Below are 16,413 nucleotides of genomic sequence, written 5' to 3' on the forward strand. Positions count from 1 at the left end.
AAAGTGATTCCATATATATATCAGTAAAAATTCTAATATTTTCTTTAAGAACATTCAGAAAAAATCAGCCAAAATCTGGATTTTTCTGATTTAAGATGCATTGTCTTAAAACAAGTCCCTCCATCTTGCTGAAATGTTACTTGTTAAGTGAATTTATCTTAAATGGAGTGGGATGAGACATGTTGACTAAAAATAAGACAAATAGACTTGGTAAGATTTTGAGTTTTTGCAGTGTAATTAGCTGCAAGAATCAGTCAGATGTTTTATAAGAAAACCACAGAGATCCAGTGTGGCCAATGATTATCTTAATGTTAGCATTTAGACCCTCAGTCATATCTAACACGTTTAACCCTGTATGTATGTGTTTGGATTCACAGGAGAGCAGGGAGCAGGCACTGGAGAGCCAGCTGGTGGCGGCCCGGTGGTCCAGCCTACAGGGAGCTGTGGACGAGGCCGAGAAGATCATCAAGGACTCGCTGGCTCAGATCGACGACCCGGCACACATCAGCTGCACCAGCTCCGCAGGTCAGACGCCAAGACTTTCCTTGTTTAAAAATGCAGAGCAGCGCTGTGGTGCTAATTATCTCCGGGTGTTGTAATATTTTTGTGCTCTCCATCTCTGCAGACTACCTGGCATCCAGATGTCAAGCCTCTTTAGACTGTGTGGGACGATTACATTCTGCCAGAGATGCCTTCTTGGCTGACAACACAGGTGAGACACCCTTTAAATGCCAGAACAGGAACAACTGTGGGATTATTATTGACTGTAAAACGACACAGAAGAGCTGTGATGTGAAAGCAAACTGAAATGTAATCATCTGTTAGTCATCTGTTTGGGATGAGCTGCTTCTATGTCTGAGTTGGTCACAGCTTTCAGCAATGTGAGAGAGATTAGGGTCAGAAATAGGAAGTTCAGCCTAAAGAGGCTCCTTGATCAACTTATGGGATGTAGACTAAGCTCCAGGTCCTTCCAGAGAGATGCCTTTACATCTTTGAGAAGCTGTTTTGTCTTTGAATAGAAAGACTTAACAGTTGCTTCTGTAGTTTGGAAACGTTCCTTTAAGGAGCTTATGACAGCAGGAAGGTGGGAAAATAGTTTTGTGTTTGCTGTTGTGTTCTAAATAAATTGTTTTGGTGGTACACCTACTCAGTGAATTATTAAAAAGCTAATGTAGACTTTATTTTCATTTTTTGTGATTTTATATTTTAAAGTACTCTGTATGTTTTATTTTGTCTTATTCCAACATGCAACTAAATACAGTTCAGAAAATATCACTAGTTGACTTCTGCATCATCATTTTGTTCTTAATGTGTACGCAAAAGATTTTCAGGATGCTTCAGTTTTTTCACATATTTCAACTCACCTATTTGATCTGTTTGTCCAGTATTGAAGATTCTGAATTAATGACCTGATGAGTAAACTAAGACAGTGAAAACTTGAGGCCTTTATCTTTGATAGTTCCTTCAATGTTGTCAATCACAGCCTCAAATTTTAATGTGCGGCAAAAACAAGCTGAAAGTGGCTAGGCTGGCAATATCTTTTAAAAAATGATCCCAGAATGTATTTGATATATCAAACAAATAATTCACAAATATTTTTAAATAAATATCCTTATATTTGCTGTAAAAATTTCAAGCAAAGCACAGATGGTCAACTGGAAATTGTTCTGAAAGTGTGATGATTTGACATGGAATGACCTGACATTGTTTATCAATGGTTGGAGCGTTTCTGAGGGAATCTTATGTTCAGGTTTTAAGAGACTGTCTAATGAATAAAGAACCTTCATCTAAATTTTGTATTATTTTTATGGCTTTTTATTGTTTCTCTCTCTGTGCAGGTGTGTCTGAGTTAGTACGGGTGGTGACCCAGTGTGGCCACCTAGTGGGTGACACCATCGTTCAGGGCAGTGCCACCTCCCACATGGTGCCAGTGGAGCAGGCTGATGGTACGTCTGTGATTGTAGACTGTAGTCTGAGCGTGTCTCTGATTTTAATCTGTGGGTGCGTCCCTGAGCTCCTACATGTCCTGACATGTCTGTGAGAACTTCTCTGGATGTGTTAAGTAATGCTGGGCAGTGTCAGTTACAACTGTATTCTGTGATGTTCACTATCTGTAGTATTACGTATAAAGTAACATTCAGATGATTCTGTTGTGATACCTGGCATCAGTCTGGTGCATAGGGCTCCAGTGCAGCTGTACATTTGCACTGATTTCACTCGTTTGCCTCACATTAGGCAGATCTGTCTGTGTCTTTTCAGACTTTAAACTTTATAAACTGCAGTCACTGAGTGGAGACTAGAAGCTTCTCTGTACTTAGCTGCCATCTACAGATGCATGTGAGGCATTTATGGAACATCTGTAAATTGTAGAATCTACCAGTATCCTGTTTAAGAGGCATTTATGGCAGCGGTCCACAACCACCAGGACGAGGGTCATTTGGTACCAGGCCACACCGAAAGAATAAAAATGTTTTATTTTTTATTTTATTTCCCAGTCTGCCAGATGTTTTATTTTGAAAAATAACTAGCTCATCTTCCTGTCACTTCCGTCTGAGCTTGTTTCACACTCTTGACTGACATTTTTAATGAAGCGGTTAAATGAAGCCGTCAGTCTAACCCCTGCCAAAATTAATGAACAAATGTCTCTGGAGAACTTCTTCGGAAAGAGGGAGAGGCTGAGACAGAAGAAAAAGTAAATACATATTTTGCAATAGAAAGTAATTTTATTCTTTTAGGACTCTTTTTAAAATAAGAAAGTAAATTATTATTTGTTGTGTGCACGATGACCAGTTGAAAATTGTCTTGTATCAAACCGGTCCATGTTGCAAAAAAGGTCGGAGACCGCTAAATTAGAGGACATCTGTAGAATATAACCTGAGTTCCAGTGTCTCCTCTAAACTGCATGAGTCTCTGTATGCACATCAGAAACGCTGCACCACCACAAGTAACTTCTCTGTAGCCAACATTTTGATCACATTTATTGTAAAGTGTGCAGCCAAATCGTCTCTGGGAAGCAGTGCTTGTGCTGTCAGATCATCGACAATCTTAATTTAAATTACTAAAAAAACACCATAACCCAAAGAAACTCATCCTGACAGTTGTGAATCCGGAGTCATAAATGCTATTGAAATTTACCACTGCTTATAATATCGCCAAAGAAGACTGAACTTTGACTAACTTTGAGTTCTAGACAAAAAAAAAACTTTTTTCTGCACTTTATTGGTGCAGAATGTGTGTGAGAAGTAATTAATTAGTTGACACTTATAATCTGTTCTTCTGCCAAAAGAGGTGTAAAAACCTTTGGGTGCATCTAAATTATGTGCTACATGAAAAAGTTAAGACTCACGATGTTAAAAGTTACCCTGCAGCCCTGATAAACAATCAGACTGCCCTGCCACAGCGTTCACATCACAACCACAAATAGCTCCTTAGTCGTGTTTTACTGCAGATTGTCAGCCAACACAAGCAAAGATAAAACAAAACCACTGACTTCATACAGAAGTAATGGTTTTTTTTCGCTCTTTTGGGAGATGCCAAGTCTAAACATGCCCAAATATATCAAAGCTCTGGCCAGCGGTCATGTTGTTGGAACAAAAAACAAACACGGGCCTGAAACTGGGTTGAACAGTGGTCTGTAGCTGTCAGGCTGAGGATCAATGAGAGCACTTTGCTCTGACTGTTTGTCCTTGTGTGGTTCAAAACATTTGAATACAGCATTTGAGAGCTTGTGTTTGATGCTAATCAGCTGCATCTGAAAAACAAACAAAACAAAACAGGCCAACAGATTTAGTTCCCCTCTTCCTTCTGTCAGAGTGGCTGTTTGAGCTGCTGGTTGACACTTAGCCTGAGGGGACGTCGGTGTAATTAACAGAGCAGCTGCAGCCGCTAGTGCCCCGTCACACGTCACAGTTATACACTGGCAAAAAGGCCCCTCTCAAAGCAAGAAGAAAAAACTTATTTCAAAGAACTTGAAATAAATGAAAAAAATCTGCCAATAAAACAAGTGAAAAGTGGCTTGGTAAGATTTTTTGAAATAAGATATGATATTTAGAATATTGAGCTCTTAAAATTAGCTGGGAAAACTTATTTTAAGCTTTATTTTACCAGGATTGTCAATCTTAGGTGTCTTAACCCTCCTGTTGTCCTTATTTATGGCACCAAAAAATATTGTTCCCTTGTCTGAAAAAATTTTAAAAAGTTAGCAAAAAATTCCCTAAATTTATAAAATTTTCAAAATCTTCAGGAAGAAAATTCCTTGAAAGTTTCCCTTAAATGTTTTATTTCAAAAAAATCCCAAATTTGGCAAGAAATAAAAATAAAAAATAAGAAAATCTAGAAGTTGTAAATATTTTCAAAAAAGTGAATAAAAATCTTCGAAAAAAATTCCTAAAAATATCTGAAGTCATTCCATATTTATCAGTTCTAATATTTTTTTTCAGAACATTCGGGGGAAATTTCCCCCCAAATGTTCTTAAAGAAACCTTTTTTAAACATTTCTTCTTTTTTCCAGCAAAAAATGTTCAAAAATTTCCCCAAAAAATTTGAAAAGGTGAAAGTTTTTACTATGAAAATATATATATATATTTTTTTCCACATTTTTAAACTTTAAACTGGGTCAATTTGACCCGCAGTACAACACGAGGGTTAAACTTATTTCGAGTTTTCTTGTAAAATTCAACTCAAAATGAGATAATTTCGAGATTGTTTGACTTAACAAGGTATTTAAGATTCACTGTCTTAAAACAAGTCCCTCCATCTTGCTGATATGTCACTTGTTAAGTGAATTTATGTTAAATCGAGTGAGATGAGACATTTCGACAAAAATAAGACAAATAGATTTGGTAAGATGTTGAATTTTTGCAGTGTAGAAGATGTATTCATAGAAGACAAGTGTAAATATCACCACCGTGTGGAATCTGATGGCTCAAACACTTTAAATACAATAACTTTATTAATCCGTGAAGGGCAATTCAATTGTCTGGTCTCATCTGTGTACTTTAGAATTAAATAGCCTGATTGTTGATGGTAAGAAAGATTTTCTAAATCTTTCTGTCCTGCAGCACAAGGATAGGAGCCGTCCACCGATGTTTCGTTGTTCATTGAAGCAGATGTGAAGTGGATGATCCATGTTTGTCAGAATGGCCTCCATCTTGCTCAGTGCCTGTCTCTCCACCTCATCCTTCATAGAGTTCAGTCTGATTCCAACCACAGAGTCAGCTTTTTAATCAGTTTGTTTAGACGCCTTGCATCCTTATTTTTAATACTGCCTCCCCAGCAGACTGCAGCATAAACAGGACACCGCTAAAACATCTGCAGAATTTTACTGCAGATGTCTAATGATAGTCTTCTGAGGCTGAACAGTCGGCACATATATGTACAATACGGTATCTGTACGTGTATTGGTGCTTCTCTTTCTGTGTTTGTTAATGACTTTTATTTTGGTGATGACTCATGCGTCTCCCGTCCATGTCCTCGTCAGCGCTGTCAGAGAGTGTGAAGTTGTGCGGCGCTGAAGCTCTGTCTCTGCTGGGACACATGAAGCAGCAGGACGGCCTGGCTGCAGTGGATGACGGCAAGCTGAGGGCCGCTCTGGAGGCCATCCTGGCCACCGCAGAGGTCTGTACTTCATCATGTTGGGACTCTGATGCTGTGAACTGTGGCGCTGAGACGTATGAGTCACCGCGTCCCCAGAGCTTGTTTTTGCACAATCTTTGAATTTTGTGAGATTTGCCTTGTGATGAATCGACTGATTAATTTCTGCTGTAATGTTTGACGTCACTCTTGTTTTCCGCTTCTTTAACACCGAGCTGAACTCGAGCTCCTTTGCCGTTGCAGAAGCTGCGTCCTCGGGGTTTGGAGCTGCAGCAGGGGGAGCTGGGAGATCTGGTGGAGCAGGAGATGGCGGCCACGTCTGCCGCTGTGGAATCAGCCGCTGCCAGGATAGAGGTGTGTGAGAGAGACACACAGCAGATGTGTGTTTGTGCAGATATTTGTGTGCTGTTTTAACCTTCAAAGCCCCTTTTTCCCTCCCTTGTGTGTCCCAACAGGAAATGCTCAACAAGTCTCGAGCGGTTGATACAGGAATCAAGATGGAGGTCAACGAGAGGTAAAACTCAGACTGTGGCCGGTTTTATCCGCCACCGGGAAAGAGACTAAAATCACTCTTTTTTTCTTTTTTTTTCCTGTAACGCTACTTTAGTTATTGTAGCTTCAGAAGCATGATTGTTTCTCCCAGGTGAAAACACAGGATCAAACATCTTCCTGACAAATGAATACACGGAAAATCTAGTATCTAAAGGAGTTGAGAGAGACAGAAAGCAGATTTGAACTAGATCTGCCCTCGTTACGCTCGTCTCATTTTCCCAAAATAGACACACAGTTGACCCACAAACAAACTTTTCTACTTTCTTTGGCTTTGTCTTAGTTTCTCCCTCCTCCGTTGTAGCAAGTTAGACTAAGTTTAACCCTCTGAGTCCCAAAATTTAAATGGTATGCCAAGCTGCTCGCTACAAGGCAAAGTGGAAAGACGTCTTGTCCTGCAAAAAAATCTCAAAAGTTTTACCATTTTTCAGACAAAACTGAAGGAATCATCTGATTTTTAGATTTTTTTTTCTAAAGCTGATGTATGGCGTGACATTCAATGGGAAAACGTGAACTTAAAATTTTGACAATTCATACATTATTCTACAAGTCATATTTTTTATTGTTTACTATTATTGCTTTACTTTTCTTTTTTGCCCATTTTTTAACCAAATTTATATTTAAGCGACATACATATCTATATGCAGCTCAAAAAATGGACAAATGGGAACATGCACATGATGAACACAGCAGCTATACAATTTAGAAACACAACTAACACATGGCATCATCTAAACCCACAGAAAGAGGAGCATTTCAAATTAAATTTAAAGATGAATTAAATTAAAGAGCAGCAATGGGTGATGAAACGTGTAAAAAGTACACAATCCAGACACAAATATTGTTACATCTCCACTTGCAGTACAAACAGAAACATCTCCCCCAGCCTGCCAAATATGTAAAATCAAATTAAGTTAAATTAAAATAAGCAATAACAGGAGCCCATGAATTCAGAAAGGAACCGAACTTCAAATGGAGTTTTGCTCTTATATTTTCCATTAAATACACTTACTTTAATCTCTCTCTCCATTGGTTTAGGGTGGGAGGTAGTGGGCTGAGCCAAGACACAGTTATGATTTTCTTTGCCATCAGTAGTAGGCTATGTAATAGATATGCTGTTTTTTATCCATCGCTTCCTCTGGAATAGAACCGATTATATAGGAGAGTGGCTCAAGTGGCAAATCAACACTTATTTCCGTCTGAATCCCCTCCCAAAATAGTTTGTTTTGGACAGTCCCAAAACATGTATCTCCAATTTTTCTCCACCATACATTGTTGTTTCTTTCTTTTTGGCCTTTTTAAAATGAGACAAAAATAAACAATTTGTGCTAACCAGATTCCATAAAAATACAAAATAATCCTTGCCCTTGAAGCAACAGTGAAGCCAGTAGTGACCCAGCTGTGACCAGCAGCCATCTGACAAAAATTCACTGACTTTTCAGCTGAACTGCATGCTGTGTTTACGGAGAGCAAATGAAAAATGTAAGATGTAGCATATCTGTACCATGTAGATTCACTATTTCCAGCGTTATTAAAAACCTGTGAACACTCAAAAAATGCTTTACACTTTGCTTCCTTTTTTTAAAATTATTTTTGTAAAATAAATTGTAATTTTTTTCTAATATTTTATTCCATATGAATATGGCTTACTGTAGGACATTTCTGATTTTTTTTTTAACTTCTAGCCATGGCTGTGCTGTTTCCACAGAGGTACAGGACTTGATATTGCAGTGAAAAATGAGCCCACAGTTAGTAAAATTGTGGCAAAAAAAATAAATAAAAAACACAAACTGCTTGGGCTTCAGAGGGTTAAAGATAAAACCATAACGTGTTCAAACTGGGACTAACGAACACATCTGCATTGAAGGAGAAATGAGAGTGACTGAACAAATATTCCTCCAAGATTGAGGAACTAATACATCCATTATGAATCCACAACACGGCAAGCAGAACCTCCAAATATTTGTTTGTGAATTTAATGTAATGGATGCAAACGAAGGCAGCGAGCTGAAACAGAGACGCTGTTCAACAAGGCGAGCAGTCAGACAGTCACGCACTGAGTGCTGATGTGCAAAGAATTTCATCAATTCAGCCACAAAGCCTGTGCAAACTGAAGTCTGAAGCCAGTGTGACACGTAATGTTTGTCTGCATAACCCTTTATGTCGCTTCCTTTTCCCAGTGGAGCAGCTCCACAAACTGTTCCACTCAATGGCTTTATTTATGTGGTGCTGCTAACAGCTGCAAGAACTTCAGAAATCTCTATTTGGACTCAAGCTTTTGCTCTCTGTGCCAGAGTTAACCATCACAGTGATTTGCTGCATGAATGTGCATTATTATTTCTCATTGAGTGCAAATGAAGCCAATTAAACCTTCTCTCTTCTCTCACAGGGACTTAATTATTCATGTAAAAAAAATATAAAGTTGTTTTCTCAGTAGCTGCCCCACCGCTGCTGTGGGAGGTGATTAATAAAAGAAACAAACTGCAGCTAGCAGCACTACACTGAGAATGTAGGTCAGTGGTGCATCAGTCATGCATTAACTAGAGGGAACTAAGGGTTATTTCTTTCCGTCCTGATCATCACCTTATGGAAATATTATGTTATTTTATTTAAAATGGCATCTCAGATCATATCAGACCAGACTAGAACAAGCTGTGTTCAGGATATTTGCTGAAACAACCCTTGACGTGATGTTTAGCTTCCTGTCCTTCAGAGATATCAATGTTACATCAGTGAGTGTTTGTCTTCTGCTCTGTCGCCCCCTGCAGGATCTTGGGCTCCTGCACAGAGCTGATGCAGGCGATCAAGGAGCTCATTCTGTCTTCCAAAGATCTGCAAAGGGATATCGTGGAGAGCGGCAGGGTGAGTTGTTCTGCTTCGTTGCTTTTCAAACAGTGAGGAAGTGATGAACCCTCCTGTTGTCTTCATTTACGGCCACCAAAAAATATTGTTTCCTTGTCTGACAAAAAATCCAGAAATTCAGCAAGAAAATTCCCCAAATTTCTGAAAATTTGCAAAAACCTTCAGGAAAAAATTCCAATAATTCCTTAAAAGTTTGATTTTTAAAAAATCCCCCAAATTTGGCAAGAAAATTCTTGTAGATATTTTCAAAAATGTGTAAATCTTTCAAAAAAAAACCCTAAAAAATATCCAAAGTGATTACATACATATCAGTAAAACTTCTAATATTTTCTTTAAGAACATTCACAAAAAAATCTACCAAAATCCAGCAAATTTCACTGGATTTTGGTTGATTTTTTTGCGAATGTTCTTAAGAAACATTTTTAACATTTCTTTTTTCCACAAAAAATGTTCAAAGATTTCCCAAAAATTCTGAAGATGTGGACATCAGAAGTTTCACTGTGAAATTATTTCTTTTTTCCACTTGTCAAACTTTGAAACGAGTCAATTTTGACCCGCAGAAGGACACGAGAGTTAAGTGTGATTACTGACAGACTGGTGGAGACGTTGGATCACCAGCAGAGCTTCTCTAATTTAGCCATTCTGTGAAACTAAACAATTAACTGACTGTACAAGATGATAATTAAGAAGTTGATTGGTAATGAAAAGAATTATTAATTACACTCTCCTGTGTTTACACCGGAGTTTAAAAGCATGTCATGAAACATTTTGTCCACCAGGGGGCAGCCACCATGAAGGAATTCTATGCCAAGAACTCCCGCTGGACCGAAGGCCTGATCTCTGCCTCCAAAGCAGTAGGATGGGGCGCCACGGTCATGGTGTAAGTATGAAAAGTGCTTATGTTCATAAAGTCAGCAGTGGAAAAGTGTAGCGGAGCAGCTGTGCTTACTCTGTGAATCGTCAATGTCCTAAAGAAGCCAAGAGTTGACCTTTACCAGGAAATAAATAAAGAGCAAACAGCACAGTGAGTCTTGAGGCGCGTAAGGTCACTCATAAATCCTGTGTCTCTGGCTGTGCTGTCAACAACATGGTCTAAACTTCAGCATTAAAGAACAGTGGGTTTACTTTGCTCTGTGCTGCTGCTCCAGAGACGCTGCCGACCTGGTGGTGCAGGGCAAAGGGAAGTTTGAGGAGCTGATGGTTTGTTCACATGAAATAGCTGCCAGCACTGCACAGCTAGTGGCTGCTTCCAAGGTGAGCAAATAATCTGCTGTTTTAATTCTTCTAGTGTAGACTTTAGATTTGTGATGGTAAAGCAGATGTCCGCATGATGTGTCTGTGCAGGTAAAAGCAGACAAAGACAGCAGTAACTTGCACCGGCTGCAGCAGGCCTCCCGGGGCGTCACTCAGGCCACCGCAGCTGTCGTGGCCTCCACCAAGTCGGGGAAATCCCAGATTGAAGAGACAGGTGAGAGCATCACATTGTCCACATGCTTGTCTGGTTAATTAACAACCGTTTTTTATTTTCTTTTATGACTGCAGCCTTCTGAACCCCTGAACCTGTCTTACACAACTTATCAGAGCTGGAAACTGTGTCGCATAGAAGGAATTGTTGGATTATTCACTAAAGCTAGTAATCCGTGAAATTTAACCAAACTTAAGCTTAAAATCGTAACATTTAATCAACATAATTTTACTACAAATGTGTCATTTAAGCATTTACCAAAAATTACCTCTTTATACTTAACAGTTTCTGTAAAAAAAACAAACAATGAAATCTGCAGTGCGACTGTGAAGCCCTTAAAGGCTCAGCTCTGTTGAAACAGAGGAGACAAGAAAAGAAAAACAATAAAATACAAGTAGTAAATATGTCTCTTGTATGAAGAGCCATCACTTTTCCCCAATACTGACAGCAGCTGTGGACACATTGAACATGTTGAATTCAATTACTGTAAAATAAATCATCAAAAAAATGAAACGTTTTTTTTTAATGATTTATGGCAGTATAATGGTGTCTTTCTGCACAGAAGACATCTTTGAGTTTTGTCCACTTCTAGCCACAGTTGTGTTATTTTCATTGAAATGCAGGACTTTATAATTCAGAGAAAAATGAGCCCACAGTGTGTAAAAATGTGACAAGAAAAAAAAAATACCCAGAAACTGCTTTGGGTTCAGAGGGTTAAATTCACGACTTTGGTGTTTTGATGGTCTTGTGAAGTGTTTCAGTTCCATATTTAATAGTTCTTTGTTGAGCCTTAACTTGTTCTTCTTTGTGTTTCCAGATACGATGGATTTCTCCAGCATGACTCTGACTCAAATTAAACGACAGGAGATGGATGCACAGGTAAACGGCAGATACTCTGCAAAAATGTAGTTTTGAAGGTACCACACCGAAAGTTAACGTATTTCTGTATTGACATTACAAGTGTCTGTAACTCTGTAATATTAGGAATGACTGATCCTAAAGCCAGTAATCACTTTCTAGTTACTGATTAGTTACATGTAATCTGTTACTGTCATTGAGGACCAACCCAAACACTGCATGTACATAGTTGAACTGTGAGTCTTAAAATGTGTGTTTTTAATGAAATCAAGAACTTACTGTTACAAGAAATGTTTGCACAAAGTGCTTTTTATTGGACTTGGAAGAAAAATAGCCTCTCCCCTTTGGCCCCTAACATAGAAAATCTTATTTTAGGCATGAATGGTTCAGTTATGTATTGATTGTTAAAACCCCGTCTTAGACTCTGAAGGTACATTGTTTTTCACCCTCTGAGAAGCCGAACTTCAAACTCGTATGAACACTTTCCTCTGTGTTGTGGCTCAGCTTCACCCACACTGAAAGAAAAACAGTCTGGACCTTCTCACACACATGCTTCATTGTTGTAAATGCACAGAGGGCTCCTATTGGACATCAGTCTGTGTATTTTTTTAGCCCAAATCAAACCTTTGGAAATAACATTTTTCACTCAGTTACCAAAGACACAAGAAAAATTAATAAAAATATATAAACAGCAACAAGTTTATTTACCAGGTTTTTATGTTTAAGAAAACAGAAAAAAATGTTGGATATAAAAAGTTGCATTTTGTGACAGGCAGCTGGAAGACTGAATAGTTTAAAACATTATAAATGATGAAAAAAAAATGGATACATATGTGTATGATTCCAACAAAAAGGCCAGAGTAGATTGTAGAGTGGCTCGTATTTGATATTTATTACTGTGTACTGCTTTAATCCTCTAAACCCCAATCGGTTTCTGAGCATTTTTACTCCTTGAAGAACTTGAGAACTTAGAATATCTTTTGAGCAACACAGCACAGTAATAATGCAATGAATCATTAAAGAAAAAAGAATAAATGAAAGGTACATTTCTTTGATTGTTTATTTTAACTTGAAAAACCTGGAATTAAGCTTGTAAAACCCACTGATGCAAAAATACATCAGTTTAAAAAAAAAAAAAATATATATATATATATATATATATATATGTGTGTGTGTGTGTGTGTGTGTGTGTGTGTGTGTGTGTGTACACAAACTTTTTAATTTTATTTTTTCTCATTTCTTTCTATATTTGTATATGTATAATTTATATTTTTTGTTTTATTTATTCTTTTTTTCCTATATTTGAGTCTTTCAGGGTTAATATGTACAATATTTTTCCAAGTGCCCACAGGTGGTACCAATAGCAGATAAAAAATACTTGCTCTACATACTATAAATACTTTGTTTTCATATTTGTCTCCTATCTGCTCTGTACAGACACAGCCTGCAGTTCAGCTGAAAACTCTGGAGTGGAAATTTTTTATTTTATTTTTTTAAAGAAATAAATTAAAGCAGACAATTTATTTTTGGTTAATTTCTAAATGAGACACGTAGAATAAAGTTTTCTTGATGAAATATGTTGATATTAGGCTCAGATTTAGTTTATTTGACCAACAGAATTCACACAATAAATTCAAAAACATTTGGAAAATTAAAAATCAAACAATTCTTTCTACTTTTAGGGTTCAGAACTCACTCGTTTTTCATTTTTGTGTCATTTTTTCTTTTTTCAAAGATAACACACTTTCAATCCTGTTTGTGGGTTTTGGGGTTTAGAGGATTAAATGAAGCTGCTTTATTCTCAAGTTTGTTCTGTTTTGATCTGACAGGTTCATAATTCTGTGTTTTCCATGATTTTTCAGTGGAAATTAGAGGCTACGGGACAGTGACAGATGCATTTTTGTGCTCTGAATGTGTCCATCTCCTCAGGTTCTGGTCCTGGAGCTGGAGACTCGTCTGCAGAAGGAGCGAGAGCGTCTGGGCGAGCTGAGGAAGAAGCATTACGAGCTGGCGGGTGTAGCAGAGGGCTGGGGCGAGGAAGAGGAGGGTGAGGACGAAGAAACACAGCACATTACAATCAATATACCTGTAAATACAGCAGCGAAAATGGCTAAAATCTGTCTCCTCCTCCTCCCCCATAGGGACAGGCTGAGACCTGCTGCCCAGTCGTCCCCCTCCTCTACCAGAAGACCGACTTCCGTCTGCCTCTTTCTATTTATAGACACACTTTTCAGTCTCTTTCTCCCTCGTTTTTTTTTTCTTTTTGTTTGTTTGTTACCTAAGCCAAATGAAAAGGTGCTTCTTTTCTAAAAACCTGTTTCTCCACCCGTGTCCGGAAGCTTCCATTAAAGGACAGCATCAAGGGCTCAGCGTCGGGGGGGGGGCATCCGAGGGAGGAACCGATGGATTTTAAGGGTGAAAGAAAAGCTGCAGCCCGCCTTCACAGCCTCACGTCTCCCCCCTGCTTCTCCTGTGTCTGGGGGGGAAACAGCGATGAAGTCTATCCATGCTGAGTATTTATTGTCTTTCTTTCCCTGATTTTTAAAAAAAAAATTTAGCGACAGCGTTTCATCAAGGAGTCGCAGCGGAGACGAGCACAAGTTCATCCCAGGATGCATTAAACAAGGGCCAAACTCTCAGCAGCCGCTGGAGTGGAGATCAGAGAATGTCCCTGCCCCAGCTCCATGTCTCTGTGTATCGTAGATGGCATGCATGCTCCTCCTTTGAAATGTTTTTTTTTTTGTTGTTTGACGTCGTGAGCTTTTAAAGCTGTGGGAGCTGCTCTTTGTGTGTCGGTGCAGTCAGACGCTCCTCTTCCTCCCTAGTTTCTTCCTATTCTTTTTCTCACTGTGAGTTATCACCTTATTAAGTCCATACCTAGCGCTTTACTGGCTGGTTCACTGGACTTTCTGCCTTTCACCTGCTCACCATTGTAACGACCGTGACTGTTAACTTAAGCAACCCCTTCCTTTCTTCGTTTGTTTGGGTCTTCTTTTATTCTAACAGACGCCTGCGTGGAAACTCTTAAGGCGACTCCAGATTGTTGCAGAGCAGAACAGGACAGGAAAGTAGCACAAACAACAACAGTCTTCTTCTCCCTGGAAACTTAAAGACTGCCGACTACCTCATGCTACATCGTCAGAGGTCAGAGGTGCTTCACAGGGAGATTCGACGAGCTGCTGAAAAACACTAATACTGTTGCTGATTTCCCCTTTAAATGGTTAAATTATGGAACAGCGTAGTCCCTGTTTTTTATATGGAGGAAACTACAACTCAATCTGCTACCTTTTCTGTTCAGCAGCTTCCTTCCAAAGCTGTTTAGTAAAGTTTATTGAAGTTTGTTTCAGTCGAGCAGCAGTGGTTGGTGTAGCTGGGATCCAGTCTTGTAACAAACTGCTAACAGTGTTGTTTTCTGACAGACAGCGAGTGTCTGAGGAGGAACAAATGTGCCAGCAGGACGGCTGTGCTCCCGGTGAGGGCGGTAATCCTTTTAGGGTATTTCAGGAGCTGGGGCCGCCTGCTTAGTCAGATAAATCTGCAGGAGAAGCAAATGTAAATCAAAAAAAAAAAAAAAAGTTTGACATCCTGAAATCAAACTTGAACTCGAGGCCATTCCACTGCACAAACCTTTATTGAGGAAGATTTGTCTCCTGATCCTGCCTCTTCACGCTGCAGTTTTCCGAACCCTTCTCTCGGCGGACTCTGAAGTACACAGACTGCAGTGATTTTTCGATAGCTTCCTCAAGACCAAGTAGCTGTGTACATAAACTACAAGCCTTCTGTTTTGGAAAACGAACTTTTGCTTTGTTTGGATCATAAAAAGCGTCCGTTTTTGCATCTCTCCAAGTAATGGATTCAGTTGAATTGAGTTAGGGATCCAAAATGGTGCACATGAATGCCACATAAAACTAATATAAGTCATTATGTTTTGTTTGATTTTCAATAAGAGGTTGTTATTTAACTGATTTTCCTGCTGAGACTGATGAACTGATAATCAGCTTGGTGCCAGTGGACTGTGTGAGGAAAGACTGACCCACGCCTTTGTGTAAACCATGAGATGAGCAGGCATTTCTTTTTTTCCAACCCAAAACTTTCTTTCTGTTTGATGGTGATTCTGAGTTTGTCGCTCTCTGTGTCTTAACATACTTAGTTCTGACGCTCTGCTTCAGCTGTGTATAAAAAGTTGTGACACTGGGTATTTAACAGACACTGGTCAAATAGTATTTGCCAATAATTCAAACCACCCAGAGGAGGACCGTTAATATGCTTTTTAAAATATCCCTTTTGACACCACCTACAAACAGCAAGTATTATTTGCAGTGCTGTTGACTCCAGCTTTTTATATTTAATTATTTTTTTAAAGCTGTTTTCTGTCAGTTCTTCCACATCTTTGCAAACTTTTGGCTGATTTTAGTTGAAATTCAAACATAAAACAACAAAAAAATGCCAGTGAAGGAGGAAACGTCTACTTTTTCTGGTATTTCAAGTGTCTTGAAAGCTGAATTGAACACACTTTGAGTGATGCTTCGTTTATTTTTTGCCCGATATTCTTTATTAACCTCTCTTCCGTGTCTTCTCTCTCTCTCTCGGGTTCGTGTCTGTAGTCCTACCAGCTCAGCCAGCCTTTCAAACTGCCTCACACTGTAGTCAAAGAGAAACAAATACTCACATAGCAACATTGAAATATGTCTTTGTATGATATACTAAAACTATGTTGGTGGGTTTGTTTTTATTTTTTCAGTTTTTAAAATAAATATTTCAACTCATTAATACAGACTGAAGCGTGGCTGTGGTTTTTCATTCACTCTCATACAAAGCAGCAGCAGCAGTAATTATGAAATGTGATGGGTTATTTTCAGATCATTCAGCTGAGAGAGAATGCCCTTTCTTTGCACTTTCACCCGCTGTTTAATGTATTATTCTTGGAAAAGCCAATATTACATAACAATCGCTGATTAATAAATTGCTTCAGTCACTGTTCTATTAATCCTTTTACCTGCTAATGCAACGCTGGGTGGGGAAAAAAACTCCAGGATTTCCAAGAAGTGAGTGAGTAACAGCTCTTCCAGAGGAGATAACATGTAAAA

At 38.7% G+C, this 16,413-nt stretch overlaps 1 protein-coding gene across 3 annotated transcripts in view; it reads left to right on the plus strand.

Annotated features, from left to right (window-relative positions):
• The window catches only part of hip1 (huntingtin interacting protein 1), a 71,979-nt gene extending 55,877 nt beyond the window's left edge, over nucleotides 1-16,102 (plus strand). For all 3 annotated transcript variants that reach the window (XM_051957757.1, XM_051957758.1, XM_051957759.1), the window contains 13 exons: nucleotides 378-525; nucleotides 626-712; nucleotides 1,839-1,946; nucleotides 5,480-5,616; nucleotides 5,836-5,946; nucleotides 6,048-6,106; nucleotides 8,910-9,003; nucleotides 9,783-9,883; nucleotides 10,152-10,257; nucleotides 10,348-10,471; nucleotides 11,286-11,347; nucleotides 13,256-13,373; nucleotides 13,468-16,102. In XM_051957757.1, coding sequence (XP_051813717.1) covers nucleotides 378-525; nucleotides 626-712; nucleotides 1,839-1,946; nucleotides 5,480-5,616; nucleotides 5,836-5,946; nucleotides 6,048-6,106; nucleotides 8,910-9,003; nucleotides 9,783-9,883; nucleotides 10,152-10,257; nucleotides 10,348-10,471; nucleotides 11,286-11,347; nucleotides 13,256-13,373; nucleotides 13,468-13,478 — 1,266 coding nt within the window. In that variant the 3' untranslated portion in view covers nucleotides 13,479-16,102. The remainder of the gene's footprint in view (nucleotides 1-377; nucleotides 526-625; nucleotides 713-1,838; nucleotides 1,947-5,479; nucleotides 5,617-5,835; nucleotides 5,947-6,047; nucleotides 6,107-8,909; nucleotides 9,004-9,782; nucleotides 9,884-10,151; nucleotides 10,258-10,347; nucleotides 10,472-11,285; nucleotides 11,348-13,255; nucleotides 13,374-13,467) is intronic.
• The last annotated feature ends 311 nt before the right edge of the window (nucleotides 16,103-16,413 follow it).

Source organism: Acanthochromis polyacanthus, chromosome 13, assembly GCF_021347895.1.
Source record: "Acanthochromis polyacanthus isolate Apoly-LR-REF ecotype Palm Island chromosome 13, KAUST_Apoly_ChrSc, whole genome shotgun sequence".
Classification (NCBI taxonomy): Eukaryota; Metazoa; Chordata; class Actinopteri; family Pomacentridae; genus Acanthochromis; species Acanthochromis polyacanthus.